This window comes from Lepidochelys kempii, chromosome 14, assembly GCF_965140285.1.
Source record: "Lepidochelys kempii isolate rLepKem1 chromosome 14, rLepKem1.hap1, whole genome shotgun sequence".
In the NCBI taxonomy this organism is placed as follows: Eukaryota; Metazoa; Chordata; order Testudines; family Cheloniidae; genus Lepidochelys; species Lepidochelys kempii.
Window position 1 is genome coordinate 35,651,095 of NC_136393.1, and position 15,801 is coordinate 35,666,895.

The 15,801-nt window shown below is 45.6% G+C and overlaps 1 protein-coding gene across 4 annotated transcripts in view; it reads left to right on the forward strand.

The window, feature by feature from the left end:
- Window positions 1-15,492, forward strand: part of LOC140898281 (L-amino-acid oxidase) — a 51,473-nt gene extending 35,981 nt beyond the window's left edge. For 2 of the 4 annotated variants that reach the window (XM_073311913.2, XM_073311912.2), the window contains exons 3-8: window positions 5,418-5,626; window positions 7,084-7,196; window positions 8,529-8,730; window positions 9,476-9,544; window positions 10,634-10,770; window positions 12,945-15,492. In XM_073311913.2, the coding sequence (XP_073168014.1) occupies window positions 5,418-5,626; window positions 7,084-7,196; window positions 8,529-8,730; window positions 9,476-9,544; window positions 10,634-10,770; window positions 12,945-13,794 (1,580 nt within the window). In that variant the 3' untranslated portion in view covers window positions 13,795-15,492. Of the gene's footprint in view, window positions 1-2,048; window positions 2,086-5,417; window positions 5,627-7,083; window positions 7,197-8,528; window positions 8,731-9,475; window positions 9,545-10,633; window positions 10,771-12,944 lie in introns of those variants that run through there. The other 2 variants (XM_073311910.2, XM_078848812.1) reach the window with 2 other exon arrangements.
- The last annotated feature ends 309 nt before the right edge of the window (window positions 15,493-15,801 follow it).

The following is a 15,801-nucleotide window of genomic DNA, read 5'->3' on the forward strand; positions in this document are numbered from 1 at the left end:
CTCTCTCCATAGCCCATTGTCCTCTCACTGGCCAGAACCAGCAGTGACTCCCAAGCTGGGCCTCCCGGTCACCAGGTCACCTGTCGCTGGCGTATCCATTCTCCAGGCCATTCACTGGCCCTCTGTAACAACAAACTCCCTCTCCCACCACCCTGTTAAACCAGTAACACCCAGGGAAACTGAGTCCCACACTCTCTGCATGCAAACCATTGAAAAACAGGACCCCCACCCCACCTCGCTTCATCACCGATGTCTATTTTGTTCTATGATTATACAGCACCTCTCATAATGGGGTGATGGTCCTTATGAGAGGAAACGCAGAGATCTTGGCTTTTTTAGTCTAACCAAGGCTGAAGGGAGATAGGATTTCTGTCTATAAATACATCAGAGGGATAAATACCAGGGAGGGAGAGGAGTTATTTAAGTTAAGCCACGGTGGACACAAGAATAAATGGATATAAATGGCCATCAACAAGTTTAGGCTTGCAATTAGGTAAAGGTTTCTAACCATCAGAGGAGTGAAGTTCTGGGACAGCCTTCCAGTGGGGGCAAAAAAACCTAACTGACTTCAAGACCGAGCTCGTTAAATTTATGGAGGAGACGGTATGATGAGACTGCCTACAATGGCATGTAGCCAATCCGCGAATGTTAGTAGCAAATATCCCCGATGACTGGTGATGAGACACTAGATGGGAAGGTCTCTGAGTTACTACAGAGAATTCTTTCCCTGGTGTCTGGTTGATGGGTCTTGCCAACATACTCAGGGTCCAACTGACCACCATATATGCGGTTAGGAAGAAATTTTCCCCTGGATCAGATTGGCAGAGACCCTGGGGGGGGGTTGTCTTCCTCTGCAGCATGGGGCACAGGTCACTTGCAGGTTAAAACTAGTGTAAATGGTGAATTCTCTGTAACTTGATGTCTTTAAACCATGGTTTGAGGACTTCAGTAACTCAGCCAGAGGATCGGGGTTTATTACAGGAGTAGGTGGACGAGGTTCTGTGGCCTGCAACATGCAGGAGGTGAGACTAGATGATCACAACTGTCACTTCTGCAGGGCCAGATTGCCAATTAGGCACATGCCTAGGGGTGCTGGTGTTCTAGGGGAACCTAAAAGTTAAAAGTGGGTTAAAAGTTAAAGTTAATACACACTGCTCCCCTGCGGCCAGGCAGGCTCCTGGCATGGTGGCCACCCAGCATGTGGGGCTGGAACAGTGTGAGGGTCCAGGTCAGCCCACCTAGGGGTGCTGTGAGCTACGGCCAGGTGGAGCGGCTGCTGAAGGTGCTGGGAATGTCCCAGTCCCTTCCCAATCTTGGCCATCCCACTGCTTCTGCCCCATGCCGGGGAGGGAGGGGAAGGAGCGTGGCCCGCACCCCATTTACTTGCACGGGCAGAACAGAAGCATGGCTGCCGCGCTGGGCCATGGGAGGGACAGAAGGCAGCCGGGGACTACTCACTGTGAGGAGAGGTACACTCCCCCCATTGCACCTCGCTTGGGGCAGGTATCCACAGCACAGTGGTGCGAGAGATTATAGGTGGAGTGGGGATAGTCCATGATTGGCCTTGCCAGGGAAGACAAGGGGATCCAATGGAGGGATGCAAAGTCAGAGATATTGAACTGCTTGCAGGAGTGTAGCATAAATATCCACAGAAATTTCATCAATTTCCCCCTGTGCCTTGCACAGATTTCTTCAGATTTAGGGGGGCAATAGGCAGAAAAATCCATAGAGATTTTTGCAAATTACAGAATTAGGCATTGTACTATGTCTGCTGAAAGGAAGACAGATAGTTGTATGACTTGCATGTATACATGTTTGGGACTTACCAGAACAATAAGTAACTTGTGTTCCAGTCAGTTGGTGTCTCCTGATCAAAGGGTGGGGCAGAAAGATACACATAATTGTGTCAGACTGGAAATTCTTTTCCCCTAGAATAATTAATTACATCTCTCTCAGTATTTGGAACATACTGATTGGTTGGAAGTTTTGAACCACTTTTTTTTTCTGAGATCAGCTGGTTCAGGCTATAAAATGAAAGTGATCACTAGATGACTAGTGCTGCTGGTGGAAACATGGACAGATTCTGTAAGTGACACTGCTGTGCTGGGAGAATTGCTTTGGGGCTAGGAAAGGATGTGTGTTAGTCCATGTTCAGCTGCTTTCTTGTTTTGCATCTTTCTCTTTATTTTAACCTCTCACTTTTTTTTGCTCTTTTTTAGATGAATATGTCTTGGGCTTTGTTTTTCAGTACCCCTTTCTGCTCCCTTGAAGTTGATTCCCACTGATTTCCATGAGCCTTGGATCACGCTTTCTTGCTGGCAATGTGATTTTTAAAAAAGAGAATCCATACCCACCTTTGTGGGTATTTTATGGGAAAATTTGGTCACACTCAGGGCTTGATCCTGAATGATTGAAAGCAATGGGAATTTTGCCTTTAACTTCAATGGCAGCAGGGTTAGACTGTAGGACTCTAAATGCATCAATTGCTGTTAATACTGTGTAACCCTCTGAGAAAGTGCCATCCAATAATATGCTGGGGGTGGGGTGTGAGGGGGTCTCACTTACAACTGTTCAAGGCTGGGGCATGGATCAGGGACACAGTTCCAGTGCCAACAATGATTCCATGAGATTCCTAGTGTGAGTCAGGCTTGTAGGATCAGGGTTTAAAGCAAGTCATGTTGTCCAAAGGAAATTTTTGGTACTGTTTAGTTTCTTGAGTGAAACTGGTGCCTGTTTGAGAAGGGAAGAGAAAAAAAATCTTATTCTGTGGTTCTTTGGGTAGTAGCTTCCACCTGAAACTGGAAACTCTTGAACTGTGTTTCTCATTCCTGAGAACTGAATTTATATGCATTGCTGATGCATCTGTTTATAGTTTAAAGGATTGTTCTGAATGGGCTCGGCTCTACCCTGCTGTTTCTCAGGGCATTTCTAGAAAACTAAATTTATTTGAGGAGCACAGAGAGGTCTAATCACCAATATTTCCAAAATAGCCAACGGAGTAAAAGCACTGTAGCAGTGTGGAGATTCAATTACTTTAGTGGGAGCAAATTTAGGTCAACACTGAGCGCTTTTGAAAATCTCACCCACTGCGCCTTAACGTTTTATTTAAACGTCTTTAATATTCCTTGTTATAAAGTTCCTTTTGAACTTTAAAGTTAAGTAGCACCCTTCACGACAATTTTGTCCACACTGGGGAAATGTATTAAAAGATTCAAACTGGTTTTAAAATCAGTTTGAACCTAGTTAGAACCCCAATGTAGACAAGGCTCAAGCAGCCAAAATCATTCTTATAACTGGTTTACTTAAGCCTCCTGATAGCCAAATTATTTAAACTGGTTATAAATATGATTATGGCCAACAACAAACTTATTGACTCTGTGGCTCCAAATGTGGTTCCAACTGAAACTGGTTTGAATTTTTTGGGAAAAGATCTGCAATGTGGACAAGACCTTAAAGTTAACAAAGTGTTTTGTATCTTTTGGGCCAAGCCATTTGTCATAAATATAAAGGGAAGGGTAAACCCCTTTGAAATCCCTCCTGGCCAGGGGAAAGCTCCTCTCACCTGTAAAGGGTTAAGAAGCTAAAGGTAACCTCGCTGGCACCTGACCAAAATGACCAATGAGGAGACAAGATACTTTCAAAAGCTGGGAGGAGGGAGAGAAACAAAGGGTCTGTGTCTGTCTGTAGTCGTCTTGGCCGGGGATAGACCAGGAATGGAGTCTTAGAACTTTTAGTAAGTAATCTAGCTAGGTATGTGTTAGATTATGATTTCTTTAAATGGCTGAGAAAAGAATTGTGCTGAATAGAATAACTATTTCTGTCTGTGTATCTTTTTTGTAACTTAAGGTTTTGCCTAGAGGGGTTCTCTATGTTTTTGAATCTAATTACCCTGTAAGATATCTACCATCCTGATTTTACAGGGGGGATTTCTTTATTTCTATTTACTACTATTTTTTATTAAAAGTCTTCTTGTAAAACACTGAATGCTTTTTCATTGTTCTCAGATCCAAGGGTTTGGGTCTGTGGTCACCTATGCAAATTGGTGAGGCTTTTTATCCAACATTTCCCAGGAAAGGGGGGGGTGCAAGTGTTGGGAGGATTGTTCATTGTTCTTAAGATCCAAGGGTCTGGGTCTGTAGTCACCTAGGCAAATTGGTGAGGCTTTTTACCAAACCTTGTCCAGGAAGTGGGGTGCAAGGTTTTTGGGAAGTATTTTGGGGGGAAGGACGCGTCCAAACAGCTCTTCCCCAGTAACCAGTATTAGTTTGGTGGTGGTAGCGGCCAGTCCAAGGACAACGGGTGTAATATTTTGTACCTTGGGGAAGTTTTGACCTAAGCTGGTAAAGATAAGCTTAGGAGGTTTTTCATGCAGGTCCCCACATCTGTACCCTAGAGTTCAGAGTGGGGGAGGAACCTATTGATTTTGCATGCCTTATTATTTCACAGACCCTAAGTCCAGAGGGGACCATTGTGATCTTCCAGTCTGACTCCTGCCTAATGCAAGACATAGAATTTCATCTTGTAATTCCTGCATCAAGCCCATGTCTTGTGGTTTAGCTACAGGGTAAAGAGCAATTTCAGTGTGCCCCAGTTGAGGCATCTTAAAGGGGCTTCATTTTTCAGAAAAGGCTGGACACCTGCTATCTGAAAATCAGCCCTCTTTCAAGTGTCCCAAGTTGGTCACACAACAGCACTTCTGAAACTCTTGCCCATTATATTCATTACATTGCAGCTCCTCTCCCCAGGTTGCTGCCCTGTCCCTAGGGCTTGGGTATGGCACATCACGGGTGGGACGGACACACACTCTGCCAGAGATGAGTTATATGTTTGAGCTTCTCTACCTAGGCTGTCAACGACTCCATGTGTGGTGGATCCAAGAGGTCTCACCCAGGCCTCTCACCTTCATTGTGCTAGGCACTGTGCAAAGATGTTTTAAATGACAGCCCATTCCCCAGAGATTTTATAATCTGAGGGTAGCCATGGTGGTGTGAGCAGCAGGAAGGGGTACCTGCCCCTAATATGGTTCTGTCCAAGATCCTAGGAATATACTTCTCCCCGCCCCATGCTTCCACTGCTGTGGATACCATTCTATTTTTAGCATGCTAGCTCAATAAGAGGGAGCACAGGTCTGTCTACTCAAGCTGGAAATGACACATGCATCTCCAGTGTAGACATACCTTAAAATGATAGTCTCTGTACACTGGTAAAGTTAGGAGCTGGTTTGCTCTTATGTATCGTCTGGCAATACTCAGGGCTGGTTTGCTGCACACCCTTTTATGGATTTTAGCTCTGCTGTGGGTTGATTCATGTCATTTCAGGGATGCCACCTGCCATCTGGGTTTCAGAAAATGAATTTGCTTCCCTGACTGCATCATTCATTAACTACACCTCACTTCTCTTTGTCCATATGTCCCCAGTGCTTTCCAGGCTGTGTTTCCTTGTGGCTGTATTATGGCCTGAGAGTTTCTCTAGCTTCCCTTGCCTTGATGATCCCGACTACAATGACCTGGTGAAGATTGCTGAAAATGGGCTCGGAAAGGCAACTCATCCAGTGGAGGTGGTCATTGTAGGGGCAGGCATAAGTGGACTCACTGCTGCCAAACTGCTCAGAGATGCTGGTCACATGGTAATTCTATGCACAGAGAGATGTCAGAGCAAGGCAGGGAGTCACTGCTGGCTTGAGTATTTTTCATTATTTCTTGTCTGAGGAATAAAGGTTATTAGGCTAAAGAATGGATAATAATGAAACAAGGGGAATTTCCACGAAAAAAAGAAAGAAAGAAAAGGCTTGCTGACAAAGGAAGAGATTTTTCAAAGGCAATAATGGGACTTTAGGTGCCCAACTCCCATTGTATTTTAATAAGATTTAGGTTCCCCTGTTCCCATTTCTGTCCTGGAACATTTCCCTAAAACTTCATTAATTTAAAGCTGGAGAAGTTACAGTAACTATCATAAGAAATAGAAAGGGGAACTAACACCCCAAAAGCTACAGTTTCAAAATAACCCTATCCATTAGAAAGTGGCAAGTTACAGTTATCTACTTTCAAATGTCAATATCTGTACAGGGCATACATTCTTTCACAGAAATCTAAGCATGTGAAAATTGATATGCTATTGGTAGCCTTCACTCTGCCTTCTTTTTATGTTCTTTGCGTGCCACAAACAACAGAGGTGAATTTCAGCCCAGTGGATGCATATCTTTAAATGATCTTCATCTCTGTGTACAGGGGAGTCAGTGCAAGACTTATGAACTATTTAACTCCCACATAAATCCATTTGTCTTTCAGGCATAGAAGCCTAGGGAGTTGAAAATCCCAGTCTACGGTCTTTGTGAATTCTGAGGACCCTGATGCTTTGGAAAACATACAGACAATGTTCAAACTTGGGTGCTTAAAGTTAAGCACTTACAGGAAGGTTTTCAAAAGCACAATGACAGTTAAATGCAGCTGGAGAAAATCTTCCCTCAAAATCCTTATGCCAGCATGTAAGGCTCAGACCTTGCCTACACTACAAATTCTTTGCCAGGATAGCTATTCCAGCAGAGCTGCCTAGTTTAGATGCAGCTTATGATGACAGAATGAGTTTTGTCTGTCAGTATGGTAACTCCAAGTCCCCAAATGACATTAGTTGTGTCAACAGAAGCACTCTTGTGTTGTCCTAGCTATGTTTACACTGGGGGTTTTGCCAGCATTCTTATGTTGCCTGGGATGTGTGGTTTTTTTTCATACCCCTGACAACACAACTAGGCCGACAAACCTTGGGAGTGTAGAACTGGCTCTCAGATTTTAAGGTGCACTCAAATTTGGCATCAGTCTCCTCCCATTGACTGCAGTGGGTGCAGTTCAACCAAGATGGAGTGCTTTTGAAAATCCCACCTTAAATGGGTGCAATTTTCAGAGGTGCAATGTACATAATGTTAGGAACTGGTGGGTGCAGAGCCATCAGGACACTTATTCAGGTGCCTGAATGTAGATTCAGTTACCTAATTTTAGTCACCAAGGTTTGAAAGTTTTGTCCTTTGCGCCTAAAATTCTGCATGTGCCACATAAGTGAGTGGAAATGATGTTCCATGCTGTTTCCTAGGTTACAGTTCTGGAAACCAGTGGTCGTGTGGGAGGACGAATCAGGACCTATCGAGATGAGACACAAGATTGGTACGTGGAGTTGGGAGCCATGCGTTTGCCAAGCACCCACAGGTAATACAGTTTCTACTCCTCAGCCATGTAAGTTGTTTGGTAAAGGAACAGCCCAGTTTTGCAGAATTCTGCTGTGGTTAGGGATGAGATCAAACACCCTAAAAGAACTTGCTGCTAGATGTAATATTTCCTGCCATGACTAGTCACAATGACCTGGGTGGGATTATGGCCAATAGTAAACAATGAACTGAGCAATAAGTTTTTTCAGGATCGGGGCCTAGTTATGGAACTGGCAGCTTGTGAGTGCATGGTCAAACTTCCAATGGAAACCAATGGAAAAATTCCAATTTATGTTAACGGAAGTTGTATCAGGCCCTGAGTCAAAGGGAAGCCAGACAACAGATATGGGCTCTTCATTAGCCAAAGTGATTTGAAATGAGTTGCATTGTTTCATAAAACACTGCACCCAATTGTTTTGTGAGGAAGTAGAAGAACTAGAATAGAATAGAATCTTTTTCAGCACAATTATATGGAGCAAAAGCTTATTAAAACAAACAAACACAAAAAACAGTACCATAAATGTACCCTAACTTCAAAGGAAACTACCGTGAACTGAGACTACAATTCAGAAGCGGAACAACAGATGAGGTTATCATATACAACACCTGTGGTAACCCGTCAATATTCCAAGCCCTCAGCTACTATATAGCTGGTAGTCCCCTTGTAGTCAATGGAACTACATCAGTTTACATCAGGATCTATCTATCTACCTATCTATCATATTCCTACAGCAGGGGTGGCCAACCTGCGACTCTTCAGAAGTTAATGTGCGGTTCCTTGTATAGGGACTGATTCTGGGGCTGGAGCTACAGGTGTCAACTTTCCAATGTGCTGGGGGGTGCTCGCTGCTCAACCCCTGGCTCTGCCACAGGGCCTGCCCCGACTCCACCCATTCCTGCCCCCTCCCCTGAGCCTGCCGTGCCCTTGCTCCTCCCCCCACCCCACCCCACCCCACCCCCAGAGCCTCCTGCATGCCATGAAACAGCTGATTGGGAGGTGCGGGGAGGGAGGGGTAGGCGCAGATCGGCGGGGCTGCTGGTGGGTGGGAGGTGCTCGGAGCGGGGGTGGGGAGCTGATGGGGAGTGCTGACGTATTACTGTGGCTCTTTGGCCATCTACATTGGTAAATTCTGGCTCCTTCCCAGGCTCAGGTTGGCCACCCCTGTCCTACAGCATTAATCACATTAGTTGGAATCAGGAAAGTTCAAAAAGGGAATGACATAAATAACATACTTACAACCGTATTATTTGTATAGCCAGTAGAGCGTATAATTTATTTTCTTATTTTTCACTCTCTCCTTTCCCCTTTCTCTCCCCTTTCTTTCTTTCGCAGTATTGTTCGTGAATTTATTAGACAATTTGACCTTAAGCTAAACAAGTTCTCTGAGACGGATGACAACGCCTGGTATTTGGTTAATGGTGTCAGGACAACAGCTGGGAAGGTCAAACAGAACCCTGATATTTTGAATTATACTGTGGCTCCCTCAGAGAGAGGCAAATCTGCGAAGGAACTTTATCTAGGAATTCTGAAGAAGGTATGTTTATTGGTTGATTGTATAAAAGAAAAGAAATCACGAGGCCTGATTCTGAGAAATGGCCCTAACTTGTACTGCAGTACAGGAGGTCTCTTCTTCTGCAGTATGTGCTGGTCTCCCCTGCTCCTTTCCCAACACATCCCTTCTCAACACCGTTCCAACCCAGAATACATCCTGTGTCAGGGGAATCTTAGACTGCTGCCTGCATGTAGCTATAATACTCCTTGTGGGGGATTTACCACATGATCTGGCCCCGGTTTTCCTTTCACTTTTATTCATGTGATCCCCCCAGTGCTGTGGGTGCTCAGCACCTCTGAAAAGAAACACCTGTTTTTGTTTCCTAAACAGTGAACTCGGGATCAACTCCTGCCATTTAACAACAGCAGGGCTGGAGACTATGCCATGCACCTCAGTTACATTCAGTGGGGTTTCATGGCTATACAGAGGAATTAGGGTCAAGTAGATAGGGCATTGCAGTAGGACTCAAGAGATTTGGGTTCAGTTGCTGCCATAGCTATGTGCTCTGTAAAATGGAGCTGATTCTTCCCTACCTCAAAGGAGTATTTTCGGAATAAAATCCATCCGCAATTATGAAGCCTGCAGATATCATGGCGAGGAGGGTCATGCAAGTATAGGTACTTGCATAGATGGTTAGTTAGATAGGAGAACAGAATTTGGTCCAGTGTTTTTGTGAACATATTTCTCTTTCTGGCTCTGAATGTTTCCATGCATGGTTCCAACACAGACCCTAAAACAGTTCCGGAGTTCAGGTTGTGAAGAGCTGCTGGATCAGTATGACTCCTTTTCCACCAAGGTAATGGATATGGACCTTTGAGTACCTTTAAATCCAAATGTTTATGGAAAGCCTGAAATAATTGCTCTGAGAGAGGTGTAAAATGCGCCTGTTTATCCTGATGAAACCTAATGATGCCAGTTTTCACGTCGAGGTTGTCCTTTATTCAAAGCACCAGTAAAGGAATGAGGGAAAACATCATATTATGAAACTCTGCACAGCCTATTGGGATTGCCTTCTCCTTTTGGCAGCCTGAGTGGCCCGGATTTTGGTTGTGGCCAAGAGTATGGAAAATAAAGGACCGAGAGCCAGACATATGTCATACTTCCTTCAATTATTATTGTAATGTTGTGCTGGAAGGTGTTAATGGTTGCAATCAAGCATATCTTTAATACATAAATTATCCACAGACCTGGTTAAAGTGGATGGGCATGCTAACCACCCTTCATTCAGGATATATGGAAGAAGCAATTAAGCTCCTTTCTGGAGTAAGATAGCTAGTGGTAGTGTAAGCCACTGCCCAAGGCACTACAAGGCCAATCAGAAGCTAAGCTGTGTGGACTGAGGGGTTTCCCTATGGTTGACTGCAAACACAGGGGCTAGGGGTTGAATGTCTGCAGCTGAGTCTGTGTATGTGAGAGAAAGGAAGCAAGAAGAAAGAGAGAGTTGCAGTGATGAACATGGGCCCGAGAGGAAAACAAGGGAGGGAGCTTCTTTTGGTCACAGTATTTTCTGGAAAGGCAGACTTGGATTGCTGAGCAGGGACATTGCTTCCTGTTGATTGTTACTACTGTGTTCAGGGAAACAAGATGTTGTGTCCATTCTTTTTAAATAGACAGGATTGAACCAAAGAAAGACCTGACTCACATCCTCAATCTCTCCTTCAAACAGAAAGAACGAGGCAAGGCTTTGGATATTGGCAATGGCTCAGGCCAAAAAGGGGCAACAATATCATCACAATATAAAACTTGAAAATAACCCTTTATCTTCTCCTTCCTCATGGAAGTCAAATCTTTCCCCAATGATGCCTCCATGCCTCTTATTTCCAGCATAAATGTCCTTCTTGTGCCTAAAGAGAGAACAACTTTACTCACTTTCCTCCCCTCCCAGGAGTACTTGATTAAAGAAGGGAAATTAAGCCATGGGGCTGTACAGATGATCGGAGACTTGATGAATGAGGATGCTGGATTCCACATGTCATTTCTTAACTCTCTCATGGAGTTTAATATCTTCTCTCATGAAGACGGGTGAGAAACGAATGTACTTAAATTGCAAGGTCTCTGGGGCGTGGCTATATCTTTTCATTCTGCATGTGTGTACTTTACCTAGGACTATGGGGCCTTTGATTGTTGGCCTCTAGGGGTATGTCTGCATTACCAGTAGGCTGCCCATGGCAGTGAGTCTCCTAGGCCATGTTGAGAGACTTAGGCTCGTGGGGATTTTACTAGCACTGTACAAATAGCTGTGTAGACAGAACTCCGAAATTGCAGCTGGGGCTGGAGCTCAGGCCCTGTAGGCTAGGGAGATGGGTGGGCTTGAGAGCCCGAGTTCCAGCCCAAGCCACAACCTCAAAGCACTGTCTACACAGCTATTTCTACAGTGCTCCTGCGAGACCCGCTAACCCAAGTCTCTCAACCTGGGCTCAGAGTCTTTCTGCCGCCGGCAGTGTATACGTACCCTTTGTGTGACTGCAATGCTAGTAAATAAATAATACTATCCTTCTTTTTGCAGCTGAGAGGGGAAGAGACAGACACTCCATCTTAGCAATGTGAAACTCCTCTGGTGGAAGTTAGAATGTGCAGAGAGAAGCAATCTCTATCACCGAATGGGTCGTATTGTCAGCAGGATATATTCCTGTTTTACTTAATCTGGGCCATAATTTTGACTCACCTTGTGCAGCTCAATCGGAATTCCCCAGTATTGGCTGAAATTCACCTCCGGGCCCCAGGCCTGTGGGTCACTTAAGCCCTATTTTGAGAGATTTCTGTGGGGCTCTTATTGACTTACGTGACTATCATCAATTGCAGCTATAATTTGCTCTTTCTGAAATGGTCACACTCTGTGCTGTGTTCTGGCAGGGCTTGGGTTCAAACCTACAGTGGGGAGGGATTGTTTGCTATCTTTCTCTTGAGATACATAGGATCCGTTGTTAAAACCCTGGCTTGGATCTTAGGAGATCTGGATTCAGAACCCAACTGTATGACTGATGAGGAGAGGCTGAGGGAACTGGGATTGTTTAGTCTGCGGAAGAGAAGAATGAGGGGGGATTTGATAGCTGCTTTCAACTACCTGAGAGGTGGTTCCAGAGAGGATGGTTCTAGACTATTCTCAGTGGTAGAAGAGGACAGGACAAGGAGTAATGGTCTCAAGTTGCAGTGGGGGAGGTTTAGGTTGGATATTAGGAAAAACTTTTTCACTAGGAGGGTGGTGAAACACTGGAATGCGTTACCTAGGGAGGTGGTAGAATCTCCTTCCTTAGAAGTTTTTAAGGTCAGGCTTGACAAAGCCCTGGCTGGGATGATTTAATTGGGGATTGGTCCTGCTTTTGAGCAGGGGGTTGGACTAGATGACCTCCTGAGGTCCCTTCCAACCCTGATATTCTATGATTCTATGATTCTATGACAGATTTCATGTGTCACCTTGGGCATGTCACTTGCTTTCTCCATGCCTCAGCTCCCCCTTCTGTAAAATGGCAATTATAAACCTTTCTTAGCAGGGGCATATACGGCTGGGGCTGGGGCTTGGGTGGCTGGGACTTGGGGTAGCTGGGCCTGCCAAGTGCCAGGGGTGCCCTGGCATTGGGACAGCACCGCTCAGTACTCCAGGGCAGAGGGGCGAGGGCGGGGGGTCTGTGTGTCACCCACCACTCCAGGGCTGCAGGGATCCACGTGCCTCCTGCCTGCCTGGGGCTTGGAGCCATGCACTGTTAGGTGCTCCAAAGCTGGGAGAGGGGGCTTGCGCCTGCCCGGTGCTCTGGGGGGCTGGAGGCTGCGCACTGCCCACCCGCCTGCCTGGGGCTGGGAGGTGGGGGAGCTGCGCACCGCCTGCCCACCCACCTAGCTCTGGGGTTCGGGGGGGGGTGCATGCATGTCCGGTGCTCTGGGTGTGGGGAGGCTCATGGCTGTGGGGGGTGGGGTGAGATCTGGGCTTGGGAGGGAAAGGGGGAGGAGGAAGGTTTCGGGGCCTCAAGCAGAAGGGGTGGGCCGGGGACTAGCCTCCTCAAGTGGGTGGTTCACCCACCACCCACAATGCCCCTGTTTCTTGGTCTGTTTTGTCTAGCTGGAGTGTAATCTCTTTGAGGCAGGGTCTGTCAGACACAGCCCCTACCTCAAAGGGGCACCACTTTATTGTTGTCCCTAAAAGCAATCGTGATACTGCTACTAATGTAATTCTTTCACTCCTCACTTCTTGTTTCTTTCAGTTTTGATGAGATCACAGGGGGATTCGACCAATTGCCCCAGGCCTTCTACCGGTCTATGCCTGGAGTTGTCCAGCTGAACTGCACAGTAGAGCAGATAATATCCAATGGTAACAAGGTCCGAGTGTTTTACCGTGCACCCAACACACTGAGCCCCTCCTTAGTGACTGCTGACTATGTCCTTGTCACAGCCTCAGCAAAAGCCATGAGACATATCAAATTTCTGCCACTGCTTTCCTCCAATAAGCGCCATGCCCTGCGCTCCATTCACTATGCCACCGCCACCAAGGTTGCCTTGGCCTGCACCGAAAAGTTCTGGGAGAAGGAGGGGATTCGAGGTGGGCCGTCAGTCACAGATCACCCTTCCAGATTCATCTACTATCCCAACCACAACTTCTCTAGTGGGGTGGGGGTGATTGTGGCTTCCTACACGTGGAACGACGATGCTGAATTCTTTCTTCCCCTGAGTGATGAGAAGTGCATCGATGTGGTGTTGGAGGACCTGGCAGAAATCCACAAGGTATCTAAGGGCCATCTCCAGTTCATCTGTGATAAACACGTGATACAGAGATGGAACCTGGACAAATATTCCATGGGAGCATTTGCCTCGTTCACCCCCTACCAGTTTGCTGACTATTCTGGGCCTTTGTTTCAGAATGAAGGGAGGGTCCACTTTGCAGGAGAACACACAGCCCAGCCTCATGCCTGGATCGACACCGCTATGAAATCTGCTGTGAGAGCAGCAAGGAACATCCATGGGGATAGCTATCTGTCATGGGGGCAACATCAGCTGCAGAAGCAGCAAGAGCAGGAGCAGGAAAGGGTTAACTGGGTTCAAAAAGTTGAACTTTAATTGCTTCATGGGTATTTAGGGAAGGCACAACTGCACTGGACACGGAGGGCTGGTCTACACTAAAGCTGTAAGTCGAGCTAAGTTATGCTACTTCAGTTACGTAAGTTATGTAACTGAAGTCGACACGAGTTAGGTCAACTTACAGTGGTTTCTACACCGCACTGTGTCAATGGGAGACGGTTTCCCGCCGACTTACCTTAAGCTTCTCAAGGAGCTGGAGTACAGACGTCAATGGGAGAATGCTCTGACATCGACTCAGTGGGGCTTCACCAGACCCGCTAAATCGACACTGCTGCACAGTGCCCATTTAGCTATAAGTATAGACATGCCCTCTGAGTAGGGAATTAGAAACTGCACTGCTAATCTCCTTCACTGGGACAGATCCTCAGCTAGTGTAAATTGGTCTATTTTCATTGAAGTCAATAGATCTACACCAATCAACACCAGTAGTGGATTTGGCCCCATATCTGTTGTAAGTGAACTGAGATTGTACTTCTCCTTTGAAATATTAGATAGACAGGTAGATCTATTACAGTATAGGAACCTCCATAGAAATAGTTGGTTTCATTAATCAAAGTTATTACTGATCAAATACACTGCACTAACCTGTTCTTTATAAAGAGAAAAACAATTGTTCTGTAGCATCCTATCAATAAAGGAAGAGATGGAAATAATTAAATATTGCTCAGTTTCAATGAATTGCTTTTATCTTGTTTATAAGTTGTAAACCATGATATTTTGCAGTGGTGATGCTATGGAACAGGGAAGGCTGAGAGAACAGCTTATTCCGAAACAAACTCCAATCAGTTACACTTGTCTAAGCATGTTTCTGACAATGCAAATAAACAAAACCAGGCATGTGCTGATGGCCTTAAATCCTAGGCCCTGACTAGACTAGAATTGTTGGTCATGTTGTCACTCAGGTTGATTGACATGTTGGGTGAACTCACATGATGCTGAATGCAAATGTAGATACTCCACAAATGTTTGTTGTTGGTCACGGGTTCAAGTTAGGGCTCAGGAACCAGATTGGGAAGCAATATTTGTGCCACTGAACAAACAAGGGCAAAAATTTTGGTCTTGGCAGGGCCCTGTGCGATTTCTTTTCCAAGAAAATGTGAATTAAACATTTTCAGATATTGCTGAAGTACATAAGGATGAAATAAGCTGTTTCTCTGCCACTGTGGGATTTGTTTTGAGGGTGTCTTTGTTAGTGACACTGGGCACTACTCTAGGTAACTCGGGAGGGTGGAAGACTACAAGTGTCAATAAAGCCCTCTTGCTCTAGGCCCAAATAAACTAAAGCCCTCTGCTCCTTAAACTTTCTGTGACCCTGCACAACTATGAGGAAGGTAGCACACAAACAGACAGGTTTGCACACGGCTCGCCAGCCAAGGCCAGCTTCGGCCTGGAAAACATATAAATAAGGCAAAAATGTTTAGCAAAAACCAGTAACAAATAAACCAAATAAGGCAAGGCTTGGGCAATGCTACTGAGGAAAAACATAACTGGCTGCTTTAGCTAATTGGCTACGGTATTGTACGGGGCAACAGGTAATTAGTTGTATAAGCTTGTGTAGTAAAGTAGGCAAAGGTATAAAATGTATACTGTAACCTGCATTCGGGGCTGCAGGATTGGAGACAGCTCAGTCTCCCTGCGCCCTATTTGGAGCTCCAAATAAATCTCTCTGCTTCTCCATCCCGTTGTGGTCATTGGTGCGACGCATACCGGGCAACGAATCCAGCTGTTGCTTGCCGCGGGCACTCTGTGCCGGCAACATGTTCATCCTGAAACTGGGCATGTGATTTGGCCACTCATCCTCACTTGGAATAGTACTTCACTCTGGGCCTGATTCTACCACACTTCCTTATTTTATGTAATACCTAAGTCCTGGTCTGCTCTAGAAAATTAGGTCATCATAACTAAGTCACTCAGGCAAGTGAAAAATCTACACTCCTGATTGGCCTAGTTAAGCCAACCCAAGTCCCTGAGTAGATAGCGCCAGGG